At 38.0% G+C, this 26,898-nt stretch overlaps 1 protein-coding gene across 1 annotated transcript; it reads left to right on the forward strand.

Moving 5' to 3' along the window:
- Positions 1-4,999: 4,999 nt before the first annotated feature.
- ANKRD7 (ankyrin repeat domain 7) lies at positions 5,000-23,296 on the forward strand. Its single transcript, XM_068549817.1, is given in 8 exon segments — positions 5,000-5,045; positions 5,097-5,232; positions 19,376-19,490; positions 19,651-19,824; positions 20,760-20,866; positions 21,544-21,634; positions 21,636-21,681; positions 23,007-23,296. Coding segments are annotated over 8 exon segments (1,005 nt in total).
- The last annotated feature ends 3,602 nt before the right edge of the window (positions 23,297-26,898 follow it).

Raw genomic sequence — 26,898 nt, forward strand, 5'->3', positions numbered from 1 at the left:
CCAGGTTCATCTCTCAAGGGAAGAGGACCAGTGAGGAGCATTTGAAACAGTATTTATTGTCAATATTGACTCTCTTTCCAATAAAGAAATGATAATGAAAGAGTTTGTGATTCTAGTTTTTAAGTGGTGACCTCTTGAGATTCTCTCTTCTTGGTGCTAGAGAGGCTGGACTCTTAGGTAGCAGGATGGTCCAAAGAGTCAGTGCAGTGTGATGTCACTTTCTAAATCCTTTCCATCATCATGCTTTGTCAGCTTGCAAGGCATTATAATGAGCCCTATGCCAAAGGACAAGTTTTCCATTAACTTGGCATTTTTAAAAACCATTTAAAAAGCTATCCACTGATCTTTCTATTACAGAATGTTGTCGCATGACTTAGCTGCCTTGAAAATTGAATATAAAGATCAAACTTAGACAATGTAGATATTACCCCCAAAGTAGAAACATATGGAAATACAACACAAATAATTTTAAGTGTATATTGAGGTAAGAAAAAGACTTTTTTATGCTCCAGTATTAGAGCAATACCAGTATACTTAAAAGACACAAGAATTATTAGTTGAGTGAATAAGTGAATGAATGAAAATTATGTTTTCCTTAGAAAAGATGTTTGAAAAACCATAGAAATTAACTCTATAGTGAGTACCATGACAATCAGAACTACATCTATTTCAGGCTTGTGTTTCTGACATCTGGTAAAATGCCTGATGTATAGAAGATCTACAAAATTGAGACTAACCTAATGGTGGCTTCATACAGTTGTTCAGGTCATGCACTGCACAAGTTACCACCTCTAAGAGGCACCATTTTCACTGCAGCACTTTTGTCTTTGTGACATATTTTTGTACTTCTATTAAAACTTTGAGTTAGGTCCAGAGATGGGCTATTTGTACATTTATTATACAAACATAACTCTTCTGGCTGATGGCAATAAAGTATCTTGTTCTAACAAAATTAGTAAATGTTATGGACTGGATGCTTGTGTCCCTCCAAAATTCATGTGTTGAAACCCTAATTCCAATGTGATGATATTTGGAGGTGGGGCCTTTGGGAAGTAATTGAGTCATGGGACCCCTCCTGAATGGGATTAGTACCTTTATAAGAAAAGGCCAGAGACAGCTAGCTCTTTCAGCCATATGAGGACATAGCAAGTAAACCAGGAAGAGGGCCCTCACCAAGAACCCGACCATGCAGGCACCCTGATCTCAGACTTCCAGCCTCTGGAATTGTGATAAAAAATGTTTGTTGTTTAAGCTATCTAGTCTATGGTAATTTGTTATGGCAGTCTAAATTGATTAAGAAGTAAATCATGATGATTAGCCAACAAACAGAAGAAAAGTATTTTGTTCTAAGGGGAACAAAACATTCTCTTCAAATTATGAAAGAGAAAGGTCGATAATTGTTAGTGCAGCCACATATAACTTGTGATTCTCAATAAAGAATTGCTTTAATAATTTCTATACTGATCGCAAAAGTAAATTAAAATATAATATCTTACTGGTATTAGTGTACACCATCTAAACCTGATATATACATATATTTTTTGGCTGCGTTGGGTCTCTGTTGCTGCTTGTGGGCTTTCTCTAGTTGCGGTGAGCAGGGGCTGCTCTTCGTTGTGGCGCACGGGCTTCTCATTGCGGTGGCTTCTCTTGTTGTGGAGCAGGGCTCTAGGCGCGCGGGCTTCAATAGTTTTGGCGCACGGGCTTACTTGCTCCGTGGCATGTGGGATCTTCCCAGGCCAGGGCTCGAACCCGTGTCCCCTGCATTGGCAGGTGGATTCTTAACCACTGCGCCACCAAGGAAGCCCTAAACCTGGCATTTCTTATTGCAGTTTGTATTGTTTTCTGTTTGTTTAAAGTCCCAGTTTAAAAACAGGTGCTTTTCTTACGAATAAATCACTATGCCATTTATTATAAATGATTATGACTTAATAATAATTTATTAGAAATAATTTGTTGTAAAAATAATAAACCCATTTTATAACAAGTCCAATTTATTTGTAATTATAGAGAAACAAATGACATACATAATTACTTCCTAATTTGTACAAAGGCACCATATGGGTTTAATGAACTTAGTGAACTTTTGAAACTAAAGAAATTTCCCTTCAGACATTATTATTTTAGACTTTAACAATTACCTTCTTAAATAACCACAAATTTAGAATTTCAAGAAAGAAAAACTAGCAATGAAATTTACATATTGATCTTTAAATAGCTCTTTCATTATCAAAACTTTCATAAGCCTACTTTCTGTATCTTTGGCAGGAACACCAACAGAAAATCCACTGAGAAGTTTTAACTGCATAGCTATGTTTGAGATGAAGCATATTGGGATCTCTTTTATTATTTTTTCCTGAGAAATTACATGGGAATTGTTATTTAGGAAACAAATGTGATAAATAACATTGCTATTTTAATACTCATATAAGGTACTAACCATATTACATAATACTCATGTGTCTGATAATAGAAGAGACAGCAGCTCATCATTCTATTAATAATAATTATATAAAATTAGCATATAATTATCTATACATTTCAAATTTCTGAGCTGTACTAGCTTTATATTAGCATATAAGTGAAAAATTATTCTCAGGTCATCGTGAATTGAAGGCGGTGCAGCTCATAAAATTAACCAGAGGTAGTGTGATATGCCAGGAGGAGTCCTGAAGTCCTGAAGCTTATCAGTTCTTGTCCCAGCTCTAACACAGCTAATTTTTCTTGGTCAAGTAATGCAAATGAGAGAGATGATGTTGGCCTGGACTACAGTGATATCAGTGGTCAAATTCTGTATGTATTTGGAAGTACTGCATGCAGGTTTTGTTAACTGATTAGATGTGGCCTTTGAAAAAGAAGGAAGTCAAGGATGACACTAAAACTTTTGACCTGAGCAACATGAAGAATGGAGTTACCTGCCCTTAAGTAAGAAAGACAGTGACAGATTAGAATGTCAGGAGGTCAGCTGAGACATGTTAAGCACGAGATGCCTATAGAGTCTATAGACAACTGGATATACCAGTCCGGAGTTCAGGGGAGGGAACCAGACTGGAACTTCCAGATTTGGAGTTGATATTGCATAGATGGTATTAAAGTCATGGGACTGAATGAGATCACCCAGAAGGGAATATGGTTAGGGGAAGAAATCAAATGGATTCTGGATATATTCTGTAGTTAGAATTGACAGAATTTGCTGGCAGTTTAAATGTAGGTGTAAGATTCAAGGATGTAAAAGATAAGATTCAAGGATGACTCCAAGGATTTGGGGGAAAATTAAGCTAATGATGGACTGATCCTGGGGCTCTCCGTTACTGGAGATAAAGAGGAGTTAGTGAAATAGACTGAAGAGGAATGGTTAGGAGGGAAGGAATGAAACCAGGGAAGCGTGATGTCTTGGAAGCCAAGTGAAGAAAGTGTTTCAAGGAGCAAGCAATAGATTAACATGATTAACGTGAAAACTGAGAAATGGCAATTGGAGATCATGGTCAATCATACTTAAAGCAGTGTGGATTGAGAGAAATGGGAAAACAGGGTAATGATGGGAACTTAAGTGAGAACAGAAGAAGAATGTAGACAGAGATTACAAGATTATAGACAATTCTAAGTCTTTTTGCTGTAAAGGAGAGAAATGAGGCAATGGTTGCAGGGGGAGGCGGGTCAGTTTGTTTGTTTTAGGATGGACAAACACTAGCATGTATTTATGTTAATAAGAATGTCATCGGAGAGGGAAACCTTAAAGACACATGAGAAAGCAGGGGAGGGGGGTTGCTGAAGCAATAGAGAGGATGGGCTTCTAGTATGTAAGCGAAGTGCTGGCCTTTGCTAGAAACATGGATATCAACATGAACAAGGGAGAAGGTAAAATATTTTTTGGCAAGGTGTCGGTAGGTGGGTAGATGTCCTGGTAGCCTGCAGAATTTCTCTTCTGATTAACTCACTTTTCTCAGTGGATCAGGAAGCCAGGTCATCAGCTAAGAATGAGTTTGAAGAGAGAGAATATATGAAGTGTTCAAGGAAAGTATGAGTGTGAATGGATCAGGCAAGTATCTAAGGATTGCTGGGAAGCATACCAATCCATTTCAGGTGGGTTTTCATGAACTGAAAGTGAGAAAAGACAGCATGGATTTGTTTTTTCCTTTAGTCAGAACCAGTGGCTCAGGGCAGACATGTTTAGATGGGAGTTTTAGATTTAACCAGCTCTGTGGTTTAGGTAGACAAGAAGAGGAATGGGGGCAAACATGCTGAAGGTATATACATGAGAGTGATAATGATTAACCGTGGAATTTAACCTACTTAAGTAGGGAAGTGAGAACACAGAGTGGGGTGGTCAAGGTCAGTGAAATGTGGCAGAATTAATGGACTGTAGGTGCAATGAGTTAGAAGGATTTTTGGGGTTTTGTGATGAGAGAGTGAGCTAAAATATGAGAGATGGTATTCAAAAGTATGTTTGAAATTGAGATTATGAAGGGATCTCAGTTATTGTTAAAAGCGAGTTGCGCCTTGTGAACCATGTTAGTGGGAGGCAGGGAGTAGGCTGGAGGCAAGATCACTGGAGGAGGTTCATCTCCACCAGGAGTAAGGTAAATCTTGGTTTGCAAGAGTTCAAGCTACTAGGTCTATCCTTGAAGGGAAAGGGATATTTGTAAGAAAGCTGATAGATTTCTACCCAAAGATGCTGGATCTAATAGGAAGACTGAGAGTGTTAACAGTTAATCTAAGATCTTGAGTGAAGAATCTGGATCTGGGCAACCCGGGGGCTGGGTCCCAACCTCGGGTGCCAGAGGCCCTGGGCGTTGCTAGGCAACTGGGAAAAGCCGCCCACACAGGTTCTGATCTTTGGCCCACTTCCGGTCTCTAGCCGGCTTTGACTCCAGCACTGCGGGGCGGACCTACCTGGCCAGAGGGGCCCGCGAGCCAGAGGGCCAAGGTGGCGAGGCAGGTGGGGCAGTTAGGAGCTCCAGGGATATCCTGGTGCGACTGAAGGACTGCCTCCCGTGCCGCCATGAAGAAGCTTTTCACATTATGGAGAAGGAAGGATGAGCCCCACAGTTCTTGCTCACACCTGCCCGTAGGCGGGCCAGCCAGTATCGGTCCTCCAGCCCAGCCAGGCTACAACCTTAGAGATAAGGATTTAAAGAAACTTCACAAAGCTGCCTCGGTCGGGGATTTAGAGAAGGTGAAGGAGTATCTTCAGCTCAAGAAACATGATGTGAACATGCGGGACAGAGAACACAGGTGACCATAGTGATGAAGGGCAGCATGGAGGGGAAGCTGGGGCCACTGGGTCCTCTAACCAGAAACAGGACTTGTCTGGACTACCCCACTGGTTGTCACTCTGAGTTTCCCATAGTGGAGAGGTCTGGCAACCACTGGCAGAGGGTCATACCCCCAACTTTCAGCTTCTTAGTTTTAGAAATGTTCACCTGGATATCTGAGGGCATTTGTGTCCTTCCCAATTCCCTCCACTCCTCCCACTGCCTTAATCTCCATTGGGCACTTCACCCTTTCCCCATGCTGTGGTTTCTCTCCTTTGGTATATACTGTCCCCAGCCACTAAGGTTTCCCATATTCCTAATGTACTAATAGGAAAAGAGTAGAGGCAACTTCCCAGAACAGTGATTACGATTTTAAGACTTTGAAAGAGCAAAACAATTAACTTTTTAATGTGGATCTCCTATGAAAAATTTTTTTCAGTTGTAGAGGATCTTCAAAAAGCTTATCAACAACCACTTACTGCAAAAACAAAATTAATTTTATATGTTAAGAAATGAAGAGGTTATGTATTTGGCATTAATAACAGAAAATATGTACTATATGTGCCTACCTTAAAATCTTGTGGGGAGTTTTCAGGTCATAGGGTATATAAAGCGTCATCTTTCATTGTAATAGGGCAACTGGAAACTATGGTTAGAGGATCTGTGTCAACTTGCTCATAGTTTTACCTCCTCTTTTAATAAAATCAGAGTTATCTATTCAATAATTTATCTGACTTTTATCCTACACCAGTCCTCTGAATTTCTTTACAAGGTCATCAATAACCTCAACATGACTTTATTCAGTGGTCAATTCTCAGCCATACCTGGCAGGCAACTCAGCCAAGTCTCTTACTTTCCTATCAGTAGCATTTGAAATATCGTCTTGTCTTTTAGAACACTTGGTTCACTTGGCATTTCTTCTACTTCTGTGGACAGTTCTTTTCAGACTCCTTTGCTGGTTTCTCTTCATCTTCCTGATGGGTAAATATTTGAGGGCTCAGACCTCGAAATAATTCTCTCTCTGTCTCTCTCTTAATCCTCACCTGCCTGATGAAGAGAGATCGTCTGTAACTGTATTCCAATGCCTTCCAACTTTTAATCTCCAGCTAGAACTCTCCCCTGAACTCAAGACTCATATATATACAAACGCCTACACTATCACTTGTATATCTAACAGGCTGTGGTGTGCTGGTAAATGTTATATAACAGGCTCTTGAGTGGGGGTGGGGAGAAGGGAAGAGAATCCCTGATTTCCACCTACCAATGTGATGTCAAGTGGCTCGAATAATTCCTGAAAATTTAACAATGGGCTTGTGAGAGCCACTAGCTCCACCCCGTCACTGCTTAGGAATCTCAAACATCCGCATACTGCGCTCCTGTTATTCCTCCTCCGACCTGCTCTTCTCTTTCTATAAATGCCAAATCCTTTCTTTCAGTTGTTTAGGCCAGAACCCCTAGAGTCATTCTTGACTACTCTCATTCTTTCACATCCTTCATCTCATTCAACAGCAAATCTTTTTGGTTCTACCTTCAAAACATGTTTAAAATCCAGCCATTTCTTGCCACCTTCAAAGGTACCACTCTAGTCAAAGCCACCATCATATCTTAATGAGAATTACTGCAGTGGCTTCCCAGGTAGTTTTCTGTCTTTTAACCTTTCCAATTTATTCTCCACACATTAGCCAGAATGATCCTCTAAAATGTATGTCAAGTGATGTCCTTCCTTGTCCTAACAACATCCACTGGCTTTCCATCTCATTAGGGGTAAAAGCCAAAGTCCTTCCAAAGGCTCATACAACCCTACACAACCTTCACCCCCTCCCTGTTATCTCTCTGATCTTAGTTTCTACAACTCTCCCTTTCATTCATCTCCAGTTACCCTGGCCTTTTTAGTGTCCACAGAAATGCCAGACATGCAGTTAGGGCCTTTGGACTTGCTGGGTCCTTTGCCTGGAGTGCTTCCCCACCCAGATATCACAGACCACATGGCTCGGTCTCACTTCCTTCAGGTGTTTGTCATCTTATCAGTGAGAGCTTCCCTGGCTACTCTTCCAACAATTGTACCCCCTCTCCATGCTGACATTTTCTGTTCCTCTTCCTTGCCTGATTTTTCTCTTTAGCACTTAATACTGTCTGTTGTACCTTGTATTTTAAGTTTTTTCATTGACCTCTTCCACTAGCCACGTATGATCCATAAGGTCAGGTATTTTTGTTTTGTTTGCTGCTGTATCTTCATCACCTAGAACCTTGCCTAGCCATAGTAAGTGCTGAATTAATATTTTTTGATGAATGAATACATATATATATATACATACATAGATAAATATGATAATTTAAAGATATTATTCAGTAATAAAATATCTCTTATTAATAAAAGAAATGAAATTACTGATACATGCAGCAACATGGATGAATCTCGAAAGTGTCCTGCTAAGTCAAAGAAACCAGATACAAAAGACTATATATATCAAATGACTCCTTTTATATGAAATTCTAGAAAGGCAAAATTATAGCCAAAGAAAGCAAATTAGTAGCTACCCGGTGTTTCATATGGGGACTGGAGGAGGGGGATTGATTGTAAAGGGATATGAGGGAACTTTTTAGAGTGATAGAAATGTTCTTTATTATGTTTATGGTGGCAGTTATATGACTATATATTGGAAAAAACTCATAAAGCTGTACACTTACATTTTTTGTATATTATACCTCAATAAGGCTGAATAAAATAAGTCTCAAACTCTATATTCTACTTGAATATTTTTGTGTGTGTGTGTGTGTGTGTGTGTGTGTAGAAAGACTGAGAATGGGATAAAATCTGAAAGGATACATACTAAACTTGAAACACTATTTCTGAAGAGGAGATGAGATTTGGGCAGAGGAAGTAGGTAGAGTGAGAATGGTTATGGGAGACTTCTGCTTTGTGTTATTTGAATTTTTTAAAAGGTGAATTATAGTGTTTTATTGAGGGCTGCATAAACTCATTTTAGAAGCACTGTGCAAGGGTCCCTGATGCCTCATGTAAATATATGTACATATAAATAATGGCCTTATGGAAATAATATTCTAAATATGTTTTCTAGTAAAAATAATGATAATAAAAGTGAAAATTTCTGGTTAGGAGAGAATGGGAGAAACACCATGACAGTTAATGAGCAGGTTGTTCTGAAGGCCATAGTGGCCCAGTAGGAATAACATTGTTTTTGGAATAAAAATCTGAATTTGAGGCCTTCCTTGCATTTGTATGACCTTGACCCTAAATCTCCTCATCTTGTCAAATCAGAACTATTACTAGATAGATGTTTTTTAAACCAAGATCTGCAAAGCCCCATTGAAGACTATTTCTTATTAAACCAGAGGAGCTCCCTGTTAATGTGCTTTGTTTATTTAGCTAATATTTATGTTTTTATTTTGAGTTCTGTGCCCAATGAGTTTGAAAGTGAATTGAAGATGTCTAATATCTCTCCTAGCTATAAAATTAAATTACTTTTATGGTTTTTATTTAAAAAGTCCCTCAGATCTGTAGGTTGCCTTGTAGGTGAAGGCTCAATTCCAAATGAACACTTTCAGTCATACTACTCAAACCCAGATTAGATCCAGAGTGCCCGGCCTACAGTGAAAATAATGTAATGATCTAGTATGAGGTAGTTTCCTTGGTTACTTCTCCACTCACCCTGAATTCTAAGTTATCAAGAGCCCAAGTCTTTTGATAAGAGGGGTATTCTCACGATGAGATGTAATTCAAAACTGCAGCTATGTTCTCGTCCTGCACCATGTGTAGTCGATAACACCTCTCATTTCAGCTTCCAGAGTAGTGACTCTTCACACCCGTCTGAGTCATGCCTTTTGCTAAAGTTCAGTTAGAGATTTCTGGGATCTGACAATCCTTCACCCATCCACAACCTCTGCTGACAATAGTTTCACTGGTATATAAGAGAGTGAGAGACTGGGAGAAAACAGAACTTGAATGAAACAGTAGGACACCAGCTTGCCTGAAACTCTAGAAACCAGCACTAGGCCTCACAGGGATTTAGATTTCTTATAAGTACTATGAGTTAAAAAGAGTTAAAAGTTTAAACTTTTTAACTTTAAAAAGTTTAAAATTGTAAGTATTTATTCTTATAGTATAAAGTCTTCACTTGGTAATGTGGTACATTAATAAAAGTTGTGGAATTTTGAGAAATGGAATACTATACTTGGTTTTAAAGTGTTTCGCTAAGATTTCTGTAAATATACGTTTTGCATTCAACTATTTCAAAAAATTGAATGGTTTTTGTTTTTGATATTAGGTGAAAAAACATTGACATTGAAGCACTTACATTATATGTGTAAACATTTGGTAAAGGGCCATAACAAGGACATCGTTTGCTGCATATTCCAATATTCCATATTCTTAATTCTGTGGAATTAAGAACAGTTAAATCTAAAACTTGGAATGGAGGCAATCTGTATATTCTTAAGACATTTTGTGTTTTTAAACCAGGGTGACTCATTTAAAAGGATGCCAAGTATTCTGAGTAAAAATCTTTATAAGACCATCTTGAAGGTTGAGTGATATTGTAACTTTGGTAATGTTTCATGTCTACTCAGGATAGATTAGTCTTGTTTTCAGATTTTGTGTAAAATACCACAGGACTATAATTGCTCAATACTTCCTTAAAAAGCTGAAGCTTCCGTAGATATTTTATTTTATTGAATTTGTGTCTGATTTCCTATGTTCCTTGGGACATACAGATGGGCTCTGAGATTTCATAAAAGTTTAATTGTCACATAGGCTTTATTTATTTATTTATTTATTTTAACATCTTTATTGGAGTATAATTGCTTTAAAATGGTGTGTTAGTTTCTACTTTATAGCAAAGTGAATCAGTTATACATATACATATGTCCCCATATCTCTTCCCTCTTGCGTCTCTCTCCCTCCCACCCTCCCTATCCCACACCTCTAGGTGGTCACAAAGCACCGAGCTCATCTCCCTGTGCTACGTGGCTGCTTCCCACTAGCTATCTATTTTACATTTGGTAGTGTATATATGTCCATGCCACTCTCTCACTTCATCCCAGCTTACCCTTCCCCCTCCCCGTATCCTCAAGTCCATTCTCTAGTAGGTCTGCGTCTTTATTCCCGTCTTGCCCCTAGATTCTTCATGACCTTTTTTTTTTTTTTTTTTTAGATTCCATATATATGTGTTAGCATACGGTATTTGTTTTTCTCTTTCTGACTTACTTCACTCTGTATGACAGTCTCTAGGTCCATCCACCTCACTACAAAAAATTCAATTTCCTTTCTTTTTATGGGTGGTTAATATTCCATTGTATATATGTGCCACATCTTCTTTATTCATTCACCTGTCAGTGGACACTTGGGTTGCTTCCATATCCTGGCTATTGTAAATAGAGCTGCAATGAACATTGTGGTATATGACTCTATTTGAATTATGGTTTTCTCAGGGTATATGCCCAGTAGTGGGATTGCTGGGTCGTATGGTAGTTCTATTTTTAGTTTTTTAAGGAACCTCCACACTGTTCTCCATAGTGGCTGTATCAATTTACATTCCCACCAACAGTGCAAGAGGGTTCCCTTTTCTCCACACCCTCTCCAGCATTTACTGTTTGTAGATTTTTTGATGGTGGCCATTCTGACTGGTGTGAGGTGATACCTCATTGTAGTTTTGATTTGCATTTCTCTAATGATTACTGATGTTGAGCATCATTTCATGTGTTTGTTGGCAATCTGTATATCTTCTCTGGAGAAATGTCTATTTAGGTCTTCTGCCCATTTTTGGATTGGGTTGGTTGTTTTTTTGATATTGAGCTGCATGAGCTGCTTGTATATTTTGGAGATTAATCCTTTGTCAGTTGCTTCGTTTGCAAATATTTTCTCCCACTCTGAGGGTTGTCTTTTCGTCTTGTTCATGGTTTCCTTTGCTGTGCAAAAGCTTTGAAGTTTCATTAGGTCCCATTTGTTTATTTTTGTTTTTATTTCCATTTCTCTAGGAGGTGGGTCCAAAAGGATCTTGCTGTGATTGATGTCATAGAGTGTTCTGCCTATGTTTTCCTCTAAGAGTTTGATAGTGTCTGGCCTTACATTTAGGTCTTTAATCCATTTTGAGTTTATTTTTGTGTATGCTGTTAGGGAGTGTTCTAATTTCATTCTTGTACATGTAGCTGTCCAGTTTCCCCAGCACCACTTATTGAAGAGGCTGTCTTTTCTCCATTGTATATTCTTGCCTCCTTTATCAAAGATAAGGTGACCATATGTGCATGGGTTTATCTCTGGGCTTTATATCCTGTTCCATTGATCTATATTTCTGTTTTTGTGCCAGCACCATACTGTCTTGATTACTGTAGCTTTGTAGTATAGTCTGAAGTCCAGGAGCCTGATTCCTCCAGCTCCATTTTTTTTCTCAAGATTTCTTTGGCTATTTGGGGTCTTTTGTGTTTCCATACAAATTGTGAAATTTTTTCTTCTAGTTCTGTGAAAAATGCCATTGGTAGTTTGATAGGAATTGCATTGAAGCAGTAGATTGCTTTGAGTAGTATAGTCATTTTCACAATGTTGATTCTTCCAATCCAAGAACATGGTATATCTCTCCATCTGTGTGTATCATCTTTAATTTCTTTCATCGGTGTCTTATAGTTTTCTGCATACAGGTCTTTTATTTCCTTTGGTAGGTTTGTTCCTAGGTATTTTATTCTTTTTGTTGCAGTGCTAAATGGGAGTGTTTCCTTAATTTCTCTTTCAGATTTTTCACCATTAGTTTATAGGAATGCAAGAGATTTCTGTGCATTAATTTTGTATCCTGCTACTTTACCAAATTCATTGATTAGTTCTAGCAGTTTTCTGGTAGCATCATTAGGATTCACTACGTATAGTATCATGTCATCTGCAAACAGTGACAGTATTACTTCTTTTCCCATTTGGATTCCTTTTATTTCTTTTTCTTCTCTGATTGCTGTGGCTAGGACTTCCAAAACTATGTTGAATAGTAGTGGGGAGAGTGGGCAACCTTGTCTTGTTCCTGATCTTAGTGGAAATGGTTTCATTTTTTCACCATTGAGAACGATGTTGGCTCTGGGTTTGCCATATATGGCCTTTATTATGTTAAGGTAAGTTCCCTCTATGCCTGCTTTCTGGAGAGTTTTATCATAAATGGGTGTTGAATTTTGTTAAAAGCTTTTTCTGCATCTATTGAGATGATCATATGGTTTTTCTCCTTCAGTTTGTTAATATGGTGTATCACATTGATTGATTTGCATATATTGAAGAATCCTTGCATTCCTGGGATCAACCCCACTTGATCATGGTGTATGATCCTTTTAATGTGCTGTTGGATTCTGTTTGCTAGTACTTTGTTGAGGATTTTGCATATATGTTCATCAGTGATACTGGCCTGTAGTTTTCTTTCTTTGTGACATCTTTGTATGGTTTTGGTATCAAGGTGATGGTGGCCTCGTAGAATGAGTTTGGAAGTGTTCCTCCCTCTGCTATATTTTCGAAGAATATGAGAAGGATAGGTGTTAGCTCTTCTCTAAATGTTTGATAGAATTCGCCTGTGAAGCCATCTGGTCCTGGGCTTTTGTTTGTTCAAAGATTTTTAATCACAGTTTCAATTTCAGTGCTTGTCATAGATCTGTTTATATTTTCTCTTTCTTCCTGGTTCAGTTTCAGAAGGTTGGGCTTTCTATGAATTTGTCCATTTCTTCCAGGTTGTCCATTTTATTGGCATATAGTTGCTTGTAGGAATCTCTCATGATCCTTTGTATTTCTGCAGTGTCAGTGGTTACTTCTCCTTTTTCATTTCTAATTCTATTGATTTGAGTCTTCTCCCTTTTTTTCTTGATGAGTCTGGCTAATAGTTTATCAATTTTGTTTATCTTCTCAAAGAACCAGCTTTTAGTTTCATTGATCTTTGCTATTGTTTCCTTCATTTCTTTTTAATTTATTTCTGATCTGATCTTCACGATTTTTTCCTTCTGCTAACTTTGGGGTTTTTTAGTTCTTCTTTCTCTAATTGCTTTAGGTGTAAGGTTAGTTTGTGTATTTGAGATGTTTCTTGTTTCTTAAGGTAGGATTGTATTGCTATAAACTTCCCTCTTAGAACTGCTTTTGGTGCATCCCATAGGTTTTGGGTTGTCGTATTTTCATTGTCATTTGTTTCTAGGTATTTTTTGATTTCCTCTTTGATTTCTTCAGTGATCTCTTGGTTATTTACTCGCACAGTGTTTAGCCTCCATGTGTTTGTATTTTTTACAGTTGTTTCCTGTAATTCATATCTAGTCTCATAGCGTTGTGGTCGGAAAAGATACTTGATATGATTTCAATTTTCTTAAATTTACCATGGCTTGACTTGTGACCCAAGATATGATCTATCCTGGAAAATGTTCCATGAGCACTTCAGAAGAAAGTGTATTCTGTTGTTTTTGGATAGAATGTGCTATAAATATCAATTATGTCCCTTTTTCTTAATGTGTCATTGAAAGCTTGTTTTTCCTTATTTATTTTCATTTTGGATGATCTGTCCATTGGTGAAAGTGGGGTGTTAAAGTCCCCTAGTATGACTGTGTTACTGTTGATTTCCCCTTTTATGGCTGTTACCATCTGCCTTATGTATTGAGGTGCCCCTATATTGGTTGCATAAATATTTACAATTGTTATATCTTCTTCTTGGATTGATCCCTTGAGCATTATGTAGTGTCCTTCTTTGTCTCTTGTAATAGTCTTTATTTTAAAGTCTATTTTGTCTGATATGAGAATTGCTACTCCACCTTTCTTTTGATTTCCATTTGCATGGAATATCTTTTTCCATCCCCTCACTTTCAGTCTATACGTGTCCCTAGGGCTGAAGTGGGTCTCTTGTAGACAGCATATATATGGGTCTTGTTTTTGTATCCATTCAGCCAGTCTTTGCCTTTTGGTGGGAGCATCTAATCCATTTACATTTAAGGTAGTTATCGATATGTATGTTCCTATTACCATTTTCTTAATTGTTTTGGGTTTGTTATTGTAAGTGTTTTCCTTCTCTTGTGTTTCCTGCCTAGAGAAGTTCCTTTAGCATTTGTTGTAAAGCTGGTTTGGTGGTGCTGAATTCTGTTAGCTTTTGCTTGTCTGTAAAGGTTTTAATTTCTCCCTCGAATCTGAATGTGATCCTTGCTGGGTCGAATAATCTTGGTTGTAGTTTTTCTCCTTCATCACTTTAAGTATATCCTGCCACTCCCTTCTGGCTTGCAGAGTTTCTGCTGAAAGATCAGCTGTTAACCTTATGGGGATTCCCTTGTATGTTATTTGTTGCTTTTCCCTTGCTGCTTTTAATATTTTTTCTTTGTATTTAATTTTTGATAGTTTGAGTAATATGTGTCTTCGCGTGTTTCTCCTTGGATTTATCTGTATGGGGCTCTCTGTGCTTCCTGGACTTGATTGACTATTTCCTTTCCCATGTTAGGGAAGTTTTCAACTATAATGTCTTCAAATATTTTCTCAATCCCTTTCTTTTTCTCTTCTTCTTCTGGGACCCCTATAATTCAAATGTTGGTGCGTTTAATGTTGTCCAAGAGGTCTCTGAGATGTCCTCAATTCTTTTCATTCTTTTTTCTTTATTCTGCTCTGTGGTACTTATTTCCACTATTTTATCTTCCAGGTCACTTATCTGTTCTTCTGCCTCAGGTATTCTGCTATTGATCCCTTCTAAAGAATTTTTAGTTTCATTTATTGTGTTGTTCATCATTGTTTGTTTGCTCTTTTGTTCTTCTAGGTCCTTCTTAAACATTTCTTGTATTTTCTCCATTCTATTTCCAAGATTTTGGATCATCTTTACTATCATTATTCTGAATTCTTTTTCAGGTAGACTGCCTATTTCCTCTTCATTTGTTTGGTCTGGTGGGTTTTTACCTTGCTCCTTCATCTGCTGCGTATTTCTCTGTCTTCTCATTTTGCTTAACTTACTGTGTTTGGGGTCTCCTTTTCACAGGCTGCAGGTTCGTAGTTCCCATTGGTTTTGGTGTCTGCCCCCAGTGGGTAAGGTTGGTTCAGTGGGTTGTGTAGGCTTCCTGGTGGAGGGGACTGATGCCTGTGTTCTGGTGGATGAGGCTGGATCTTGCCTTTCTGGTGGGCAGGACCGCATCCAGTGGTGTGTTTGGGAGTGTCTGTGAACTTATTATGATTTTGGGCAGCCTCTCTGCTAATGGGTGGGGTTGTGTTCCTGTCTTGCTGTTTGTTTGGCATAGGGTGTCCAGTACTGTAGCCTGCTTGTTGTTGAGTGGAGCTGGGTCTTAGCATTGAGATGGAGATCTCTGGCAGAGCTTTTGCCATTTGATATTAAGTGGGGCCAGGTCTCTGCTGGACCAATGTCCTGAACTCAGGTCTCCCACTCAGAGGCTCAGGCCTGATACCCGGCTGGAGCACCAAGACACTGTCAGCCACATGGCTCAGAAGAAAAGCTAGAAAAAATAAAGAAAGAAAGGAAAAAAATAATAAAGTAAAATAAAATAAAATAACTAAAATAAAAAATAAATTATTAAAACTAAAAAAATAAGAAAGTAATAAAAGAAAAGAAAGAAAGAAAGAAGAGAGCAACGAAACCAAAAAACAAATCCACCAATGATAACAAGTGCTAAATAGTATACTAAAAAAACAAACAAAAATTGACAGACAGAACCTTAGGACAAATGGCAAAACAAAGCTATACAGAGAAAATCACACAAAGAAGCATACACATACACACTCACAAAAAGAGAAAAAGGAAAAAATATATATATATAAAAAAACAGGAGGAGAGCAGCCAAATCAATAAACAAATCTACCAATGATAATAAGCTCTAAATACTAAACTAAGATAAACATAAAACCAGAAACAAATTAGATGCAGATTGCAAACTCAAAGTCTACAGTTGCTCCCAAAGTCCACTGCCTCAATTTTGGGATGATTCATTGTCTATTCAGGTATTCCACAGATGCAGGGTACATCAAGTTGATTGTGGAGATTTAATCCACTGCTCCTGAGACTGCTGGGAGAAATTTCCCTTTCTCTTTTTGTTTGCACAGCTCCTCGGGTGCAGATTTGGATTTGGCCCTGCCTCTGCACGTAGGTCACCTGAGGATGTCTGTTCCCCACACAGACAGGATGGTGTTAAAGTAGCAGCTGATTAGGGGGCTCTGGCTCAGGCCGGGAAGAAGGAGGGGTACGGAATGTAGAGTGAGCCTGTGGCAGCAGAGGTCAGCATAATATTGCAACAGCCTGAGGTGCACCGTGTGTTCTCCTGCGGAAGTTGTCCCTAGATCACGGGACCTTGGCAGTGGCAGGCTGCACAGGCTCTCGGGGTGGGGGTGAGGTGTGGCTAGTGACCTATGCTTGCACCCAGGCTTCTTGGTGGCTGCAGCATCAGCCTTAGTGTCTCATGCCCATCTCTGTTGTCCTCGCTGGTAGCCGCAGCTCACGCCCGTCTCTGGAGCTCATTTAGGCAATGCTCTGAATCCCCTCTCCTCGCGCACCCACAACCAATGGTCTCTTGCCTCTTAGGCATGTCCAGACTTTTTCCCAGACTCCCTCCCAGCTAGCTGTGGTGCACTAGCCCCCTTCAGGCTGTGTTCATGCAGCCAACCCCAGTCCTCTCCCTGGGATCTGACCTCAGAAGCCCGAGCCTCAGCTCCCAGCCCCCACCTGCCCCAGCGGGTGAGCAGACAATATTCTCAGACTGTTGAGTGTTGGTCATCACCAATCCTTTGCATGGGAATCTCTCTGCTTTGCCCTCTGCACCCCTGTTGCTGTGCTCTCCTCCATGGCTCTGAAGCTTCCCCCCGACCCACTCCCCATCTCCACCAGTGAAGGGGCTTCCTAGTGTGTGGAAACTTTTCCTCCTTCACAGCTCCCTCCCACTGGGGCAGGTTCTGTCCCTACTTTTTTGTCTCTGTTTTTGCTTTTTTCTTTTGCCCTACCCAGGTACGTGGGGGAGTTTCTTGCCTTTTGGGAAGTCTGAGGTGTTCTGCCAGCATTCAGTAGGTGTTCTGTAGGAGTTGTTCCACATGTAGATGTATTTTTGATGTATTTTTGGAGAGGAAGGTGATCTCCCCGCCTTATTCCTTCACCATCTTGAAGGTCCCCCTGTCACATAGGGTTTAGACTTCAATTGGAAGAGTGAAATATTCAGCAGGCGTGCAGCAGCCACGCAGCAGCCACTTCTGGAACACCTCCTGGGAATTACTCAAATGCCAATTACTTTCTCTCAGAGAAAGAGAAATTGGTTTTGTTTTTGCTTTTTGGTTTTTGTTTCTTTGTTTTAATGAAAAAAGGAAACTGGAGTTGGAAAGAGAATTAGATATAAAGGTTGAGTAAAAGCCACCTACGCTCCTTGAGACTAAAATTTTGAGATATATATAACAGTGGGTGAAGGGGATGGATCAAAGTGTTTGTTAGGATTTGCTATGCTACTGCAAGGAGTTATTTTAGGTCAGCTTAAAGCCTTTTGGCCCCATATGTTCATGTTGAAGACTGGAGAAACTTCCTATTACATAAGGAAATATACCTTTAAGCCAAATTATGGATGTCAACAAAAAGGCTAATCAGTGCTTTTCCTGTGTCACGATTTCTGAGAAACCAAATTAGTTATCAGAAGTTTGTTTGGTAAGGATGGAATTGTGGCAAAACAAGGTAGATCATTTTGAGGGATATTTCATCTAGACCATGATGTCTGAGGAATCATTTTTGTTCTACACAAAAACAAAGTATTCCTTTCCAATGACTGGGAAGTATGGGTTCCTTAAATTCACATTTTCTTTACCATGAAGGATGTTAATCATGGATAACTTCTGGTTTCAGTCTATCACTTAGTTGACCATCCTCTTTCTGATTACAGTCTTTCTTCAGACAGAATGACATAATTGGTTAGGTTTCTGGTTTATTGAATTATAGTTGTAGTCTTGCCTTCCAGAGATTATATTCAGGTAAACTTGATTTATTTTTATATTAATAAATATTTTTAAAATTTATTTTTAAAATAAAATAACTAATTTAATTTTTAAAATAATTAAATTATTTTAATACTTTTAAAAATAATTAATTTATAATTATTTTTAAATAATTTTATTTTTAAATTAAAAAATAATTAATTAATTTATTTTTTATATTCAGATTTTTGTATTTCCAAATTGTTCAAAATTATTTTTATATTTTTTGGGTTTACTCCCATAAATGGTAAGTTATATCATCATGTTTGGATTTTATGAGCCTAGTTCTTTGAAAGTTACCTTATTTTCAAGTCCTTGTGGGCTACATTTTGCTACTCTTAGTGTCAATAACAGGTCTGTTTAGGTACCCATAAAGTACTTCTGAGGACCTAAAATGAAGTGGGAAAATACCATCTAAAATCTTTTGTTCGGGACCTGGGCTATCTGTATATAGACTTTGTATTATGAAATTATCTTAAAATAAGGATATAAAGATATCACCTTCACAAATTAATGAAAGTTTATTGAGGGTTAGTCCAGGCTAAAAGTTACAAAGTTTAAATGGAGCTCATTAGTATCTGTCATACTTCATGACTATATGCTTGGTTTCTGGGAGGCTACATAGAATATGGTTCTTTGAGAAGTAGAAATTATTTTAATAACTGAAAATTAGGTTGAGATCTACAACTTAAAGGGTACTTAGGCTTTCACATTTGTGTTCACTTCTTAGATGCAAATGACAACTTTAATAGCTGAGCAAAGAGAAACACACACACTTAGGTGTAGTATGCCATGCAACAGGCAAACATAGGCAATGTCTTTTCCTCCTGTTAGCTGGCATATGTATCTTCGGTTTTGGAGATCATTTCTAGGTATAATTGGATGTCTAATTTTATCATTCTCCAAGGCTCAGACTCCATTTTGGTGTTTGAAAAAAACCTATTTTTTAACGCATAGTTAAATTTTCTTTGAAGTGAAACCAGTTAAATATTTGATCTTCAGGCATTTGCACAGCTCTTTTAATTCAGTAGAAAGCAATTATAATTCATTAAATTTTGTGTGAATATAAATAAGTACACAAAGCAAATACCTTAATAATATATGATCTGGCATGTTCTTGGGCATAGCAGATAACTTCTCAAAATAAGACTTATCTATAACTTTGTGTTTCATTATATTGATACAGAACACCTTTGCACCTGGCCTGTGCTAATGGATATTCAAATATTGTATCTCTCTTAATTGAGAAACAGTGCAAAGTAAATGTCTGGGATGGTGAAAACAGATCTCCATTGACTAAGGTGTGCTGATTTTTCCTTTTCAATTGAATTACATTTGAGTTCTTCTCCTAGTTAACCTTTGTTATATTTCATATTTTAAAACATAGTATTAAACATTAGTTTAATATATCAGATCCTAAATAGTAAATTGGTTACCCATCTATTCTTTTTCTACTGACAGGCAGTACAGTGTGACAAGGAGAGTTGTGCTACTATTCTTCTAGAACATGGTGCAGACCCAAACCTGGTGGATTTATATGGCAATACTGCTCTTCATTATGCTGCCTGTCATCAAAGTGACTCATTAGTTGCAAAACTGCTTGAACACAAAGCTAATCTTGAAGCTCAAAATAAGGTAGTCTTCTATTAAAAACAATACATTGTATTTTAGAAAGCAGTAAAAGAAGGTATTCATTGCAGATAATTTATATCTGTTGAGACACATGTTATATAAAACATGAATTTTACAAAATGAAATTAGGGAGAAGGAGAAGGAGAATGAGATTATCAAATACTGATAAGGTTTTCCTTTTTAAAAAACCTTTCTCCATTTCATTTCAGATTATAATCTTGACCTCCAAAGCAACATGAGGTTTAACAATTATAACTGTTCAAAGAAGTACATCACATGAGAAATACTTGATTTCCCTATAAATGAACATTGATTAAAAATCATGAAGACTATGTCCTTTTATATTTTATTTGTATACTCATGAATAGTTATAATAGAGTAAAATTAGAAAATCACTTGTTATACTAAAAGTAATCCAAGTCACCTATTAAAACTTTATGGATAACTGATTAATATATGTTTTTAAGCTTCTAACACTTTAGTTCACTGATACTTTATCTGCATGACAGGCCAAAATAAGTGCCAGCCTTGGAAGTTTAAATGAAACCCTAGGAAACTCAGCTGTAACAACATTATGAAATGTGAATTGATGGTTTGCAATAATTATGTTAAATTCTAGGTGCTCACTAATTAAATACTCCAGACTGCTCTTGCCCACAATTTGAATTAAGCCTAAAGTAGAAACTTTAATTTTATTTTTTGACTGGCCAACTATATTTTATTTTATTATTTATTTATTTTTATAATTTTTACAATTTTATTTTGATTTTTTGACTGGCATATATATATTCGTTTTTAGATTCTGTTCAATTATAGGTTATTACAAGATACTACAGAGGTTTCTTATAAGCATACTTATTTTTTAAATTGAACCTAATTAAAAGGCATGTAATGTTGGTACAATATTTTAAATAATCATTTTGAAATAATTTTTCCAGGATGGGTATACTCCACTTTTACTTGCCATTACTGAAAATAATGCAGAAATGGTAGAATTTCTTCTGAAGAGTGGGGCAGATGTGAATGCTTCAGATAAGAATCAAAGGTATAATTAATGTTAAATAAGAGCATATAACTATAGCTATCTAACAGGAATATATACACATGCACACATATGTTAAATTCTAGGTGCTCATTGCTTAAATACTCCAGGCTGCTCTTGCCCTCAGTTTGAATTAAGCCTATATATATATCATATATGTATATATGAGACACATTTTTGAAACTGAAAAGATTTGGCCATATGATTTTGGACAAATTACCTAGATTCCCAGGATCTATTTTTCTATCTGCAAAATCAAACAGTTGGGCCAGATTGGTATGTTATTATTGCTATTATTTTTCTTAACATTAGAATCTTACACAGAAACTCAATCTCTAAATCCCAGATGCTGTAGTTAAATGGGGATAGGGTACCCAGAGTCCCAGACACTCCCCTCCATAGAATTTTTGAGACACCTCCTGGAAAACACTAGTGTTCCCAGGAGCAGGGATTGAAAACCACTGAGCTAGCTGCTTCCTAGAGACTCTTATCTTTAGACCTCATGATATGATCTGTGATTAGCACACCTTTTTGAGTAGATCTGCCCCACATTTTACATTCTTGCCCCAACTCTTTTCCTGATCATACATTTAAACAGTAAATTTAGAAGACTCATTTTTTAAAAAGTACAAGACATGGTTAAGATTCATAAATGGACACATTTATATCTCTTGCTCCAGAACAGCCCTTATGATTGCTCTCAGTGATGAACCAACAAGTTTAGTCAGTCTTCTCCTTCAGCAAGAAGTGAATCTATCTTGTCAAGATATTTATGGATTCACAGCTGAGGAATATGCTTCTTTCAATGGTTTTACTATGTAAGTGATACTGCATATCTTTTAACAGTTGTGTGGAATTTGAGCATAAGCAAAGAAACACGAACCCCAGAGTACAAAGCACACAATAGGGGTAAACACATGAAGAACTCTGGACCCATGGATCCAGGGATGCTTGATTTTCCCCGTCAATATAAGAACAGCAATATAGGGCCTAATCAATATAAGAACTGCAGGTAGGCTGAGTCTACAGATTAATAAATTCCCAGTGGCATGGGAATTTGAAGTATGCCAGAACAGGGATTCCAGCAACTAGTGACATACCATTAATAAAACATATGGGCAATAGAGGAGATTGGCAGTGATGGCTGGGTAGGAAGACCCTGAGTGCACCTCCTCACATGGGCACACCAAAATTACAACTATTTACAAAACAATCATTGATGAAAAAGACTGGAATTCACCAGAAAAGATCTTCTACAACTAAAGATGTAAAGAAGGAACCACAACAAGATGGGTAGGAGGGGCAGAATCATGATATAGTCAAGTCCCATACCCCCAGGTGGGTGACCCCCAAGTGGGAGAATAATTACAATTGCAGAGGTTCTCTCAAGGGAGTGAGGGGTCCAAGCCCAACATCGGCTTCCCAGCCTGGCGGTCCTGCACCAGGAAGACAAGCCACCAGAGCATTTGGTTTTAAAGGCCAGCAGGGCTTATTTTTAGGAGTCCCAGAGGGCTGGGGGGAATAGAGACTTCTCTCTTAAAGGATGCACACAAAATCTCACACTCTCCAGGACCCAGGGCAGAAGCAGTAATTTGAAAGGAGCCTGGGTCAGACCAGGTGCTGTTCTTGGAGAGTCTCCAGGAGAGGCAGGAGGCAACTAGAGTTCACCCTGGGGACATAGACACTGGGGGCAGCCATTTTGGGAGCTTGTTCTATCACATGGACACTGGTGCTGGCAAGCACCATTCTGGAATCATTCCTCTAGCTTATTAGCCTCAGGACGCAGTGCTGCCCTGGTCCAACAGTCTGTAGGCACCAGTGCTGGATGCCTCAGGTCAAGCAATTAACTGGGCAGGAACACAGCCCAACCCATAGCAGACAGGCTACTTTAAGACCTCCTGTGCCCACAGCTGCCCCTGGACAGGGCCCTGCTCACCAGAAGGCCCAGGACCCAGGCCCACACTCCAGTGCATAGGCACTAGACCTGGGACCCCCAGGGCCCTCCAGCCAGAGACCCTAGGACCCAGCTCCACCCACTAGTGGGTAGACACCAGCCACAAGACAACTGCAGCCCTGTAGCCTGTGGACCTGGCCCACCACTAGCAGGCCAGACCCTGCCCAGGGACCGGGCCCCACACACCAGGTTCTAGCCTTAGGACCAACCTCACCCACCAGCAGGCAGAGAGCAGCCACAAGACAACCACAGCACTGCAACCTATGAATCCAGACCCTCCACCAGCAGGCCAAATCCTGCCCTGTGACCAGCTGGGCCCTGGTCCCACCTACTACCAGGCCAACACAAGCTTGAAGACACCCTGGACCCTGGAGCCAACTGTGTCAGGAAGTGGCCCCACCCACCAGCAATTTGACACCAGCTCTGGGACTCCTGGGCCCTGCAACCAGACCCCAGGATCCAGCTCTGCCCACCAGTAGGCTTGCACTAGCCCCAAGACCTGGTTTCACCCACCAGTGGGCAGGCAATAGCACCAGGGTCTTCTGGACCCTGACTTTGCCCACTAGTGAGCCAGCACTAGCCACAGGGCCCCCTAGGGTTCTAGAGTCAGCCACCTCATAACCTGGCCCTGCCAACCAATGGGGCAGGGCCTGGCAACGAACCAGACCAGGAGCCAACCAAGACTGCCCATAGTCATCAGCCTGCCACAAAAGAAGGACTCATACAGCCCACATAAGGGGCACCCCTAGAGCATATAGCTCTGGTGACAAGAGGAGAGTGCACGACTGGGATGCATAGACCTCCAAGGAAATGTAACTAACCTACCAGATTCATAAAAATAAAAACAGTGAATTAGGCAAAATGAGGTAAAAAAGAACATGTTCCAAATGAAGGAATAAGATAAAATCCCAGAATAACTAAGTGAAGTAGATAGGGAATCTACCCGAGAAAGAGTTCAGGGTAGTGATTGTAGCAATGATCAAAGAACTCAGGAGAAGATGGATGCACAGACTGAGAATTTAGAAGTTTTTAACACAAGGTGTTAGAAAATATAGAACAACCAAACAGAGTTGAAGAATACAATGACTGAAACAAACAATCAAGTAGAAGGTATCAGCAGTAGACTAAATGATACAGAGGAACGGATCAGTGAGCTGGAAGATAGAGTTGTAGAAATCACTGATGCTGAACAGAAAAAAGAATGAAAAGAGTTTAAGAGATCTCTGAGACAACATCAACCACACTAATATTCACATTATAGGGGTCCCAGAAGGAGAAGAGAGGAAGGGGCTGAGAATATATTTGAAGACATAATAGCTGAAAACTTCCCTAACGTGGAAAAGGAAACAGCCTCCAAGTCCAGGAAGGGCAGAGAGTCCCATACAGGATTAACCCAAAGAGGAACACACCAAGACACACAGTAATCAACATGGCAAAAACTAAAGATAAAGAGAGAATACTAAAAGCAGCAAGGGAAAAGCAACAAGTAACACACAAGGGAACTCCCATAAGGCTATCAGCTGACTTTTCAGCAGAAACTCTGCAGGCCAGAAGGGAGTGGCACAATATATTTAAAGTGATGAAAGGTAAAAACAAGGCTTTCATTTAAATTTGATGGAGAGAACAAAAGTTTTACAAAGAAGCAAAAGGTAAAAGAGTTCAGCACCACCAAACCAGTTTTACAAGAAATGTTAAAGGAACTTGTCTAAACAAAAAAGAAAAGGCCACAACTAGAAACATGAAAATTATAAAAGAAAACAACACATCAGTAAAGGCAAACGTACAGGAAAGGTAGGAAATCATCCACGCACAAAGCTAGTAAGAAGGTTAAAAGACAAAAGTAATAATATCATCTATATCCACAATAAGCAGTTAAGAGATACACAAAACAATTAAATATAAAACATGATATCAAAAATAGTAATTGTGAAGGGAGTAGAATAAAAATGTAGGGTTGTTAAAATGCATTTGAAATGTAGAGATCAACAAATGGAAATCAAGAGAAAGCTGCATAGCAATACTGATACCACACAAAATGGACTTTAAAACAAAGACTGTTACAAGAGTCAGAAAAGGACATTACATAAAAATCAAGGGATCAATCCAAAAAGATGTAATAATAGTAAATATATGTGCATACAACATAGGAGCACCTAAATACATAAAGCAAATATTAACAGATATAAAGGAAAAAATAGACAGTAACACAATAATAGTAGGGTACTTTAACACCCCACTTATATCAATGGACAGATCATATTCAGACAGAAAATCAATATGGAAACACTAGCCTTAAATGACACATTAGACCAGATCAACTTAATAGATATCTAAAGAACATTCCATCCAAAAGCAGCAGAATACACGTTCTTTACAAGTGCACATGGAACATTCTTCAGGATAGATCATATGCTAGGCCAAAGCAAGCCTCAGTAAATTTAAGAAAATTGAAATCATATCAAGAATCTTTTCCAACCATAATGCTATGAGACTAGAAATCAACTACAAGAAAAAACTGCAAAAAACACAAACACATGGAGGCTAAACAATATGCTACTAAACAACCAATGGCACTGAAGAAATCAAAGAGGAAATCAAAAAATACTTGGAGACAAATGAAAATGAAAAAAACCACAGCGAGATATCACCTGGATGAAGAAAAAGTGGTATGTGTATATACAATGGAATACTACTCAGTCATAAAAATGAATGAAAATTTGCCATTTGCAATACATGGATGGATTTGGAGAGTATTATGCTTAGTGAAATAAGTCAAAGAGAGACAAATACTATATAATATCACTTATTTCTGGAATTTATAAACAAACTAGTGAATATAACAAAAAAGAAACAGACTCACAGACATAGAGAAAAAACTAGTGGTTACCAGTGGGGAGGGGAAAGGGGGCAGAGGCAAGATACAGGTAAGGGATTAAGAGGTGCAAACTACAGTGTATAAAATAAATAAGCTACAAGGATATATTGTATAGCACAGGGAATATAGCCAATATTTTACAATAACTATAAATGGAGTATAACCTTTAAAAATTGTGAATCAATATGTTGTACACCTGTAACTTATATAATATTGTACATCAACTACAGCTCAATAAAGAAAATAAATGTATGGGCAATAGAGTTGGGCAAAAGATGATTAATCCACACAAGCCCCTTTCATTGTTTTTACATATTAGTAATGTAAATATTTTGTTCATTTTGAATATTATTGTTAATTTGTTATTAGCTAACTATAGTTTAAGTTTTCAGAATTCTTAAGTATATTCTCATTATACCCAAAAGACAAAACTTTTCATGATGAACATGAATTTCTGATTTTCAGTCAATGAGAAATAAGATGCAATGAACAGAAATTATTTTATAGCTAATGAATTTAAACAACATATAGAATATTTTCTTTATAATTTTACGGGCAATTTAAAATTATGCATAGGTATTTTTTCTAGTTTATTTTCTTATTCTTCTTCCATCTACTTTATTCACATTTTAACAATACCTTTATATCTTTTAATCATTAATTTCATATGAAAATTGCAGGGGGAGAGAGAAAGAGAAGGGGGAGAGGGAAAGTAAAATAATTTTCATATACACATTCAGATGTTTATTTTAAATGTCTTAATTTAATTGAACTTTAGAAAATAAGGAATTCATAATCTATTAAATATGTCAACCATAATTGAATACAGTATTTCCTTCTTTGCAATATTGGACATGGGTACTTTGTTTTACCTTGGTATAAGCAAACCATATGTTTAAAAATTTAAATAAAATAAAGAGATAAATTACTGGTGAATATCTGTAGTATAAAAAGGATTATTTGCTTTATAACAGGGGTTCCTAACTGTTCATTCATCACTTAAAAACTCTGGATATATGAAACTAGGAGACACATATATCTGTACAATAATATATTTAATGGTCTGAAAACAGTACTTATTTATCTAAATAACTTGTTTACATCTATATGCCTTATGAAGCTATTATTGGGTAGGTAGATAAGTAGGAAATTTCACAATCATCTTTCATCTCCCCTAAGTGGTTTTTAGAACATTCTTTTTGTAGT

The sequence above is a fragment of the Eschrichtius robustus genome, chromosome 8 (assembly GCF_028021215.1).
Source record: "Eschrichtius robustus isolate mEscRob2 chromosome 8, mEscRob2.pri, whole genome shotgun sequence".
In the NCBI taxonomy this organism is placed as follows: Eukaryota; Metazoa; Chordata; class Mammalia; order Artiodactyla; family Eschrichtiidae; genus Eschrichtius; species Eschrichtius robustus.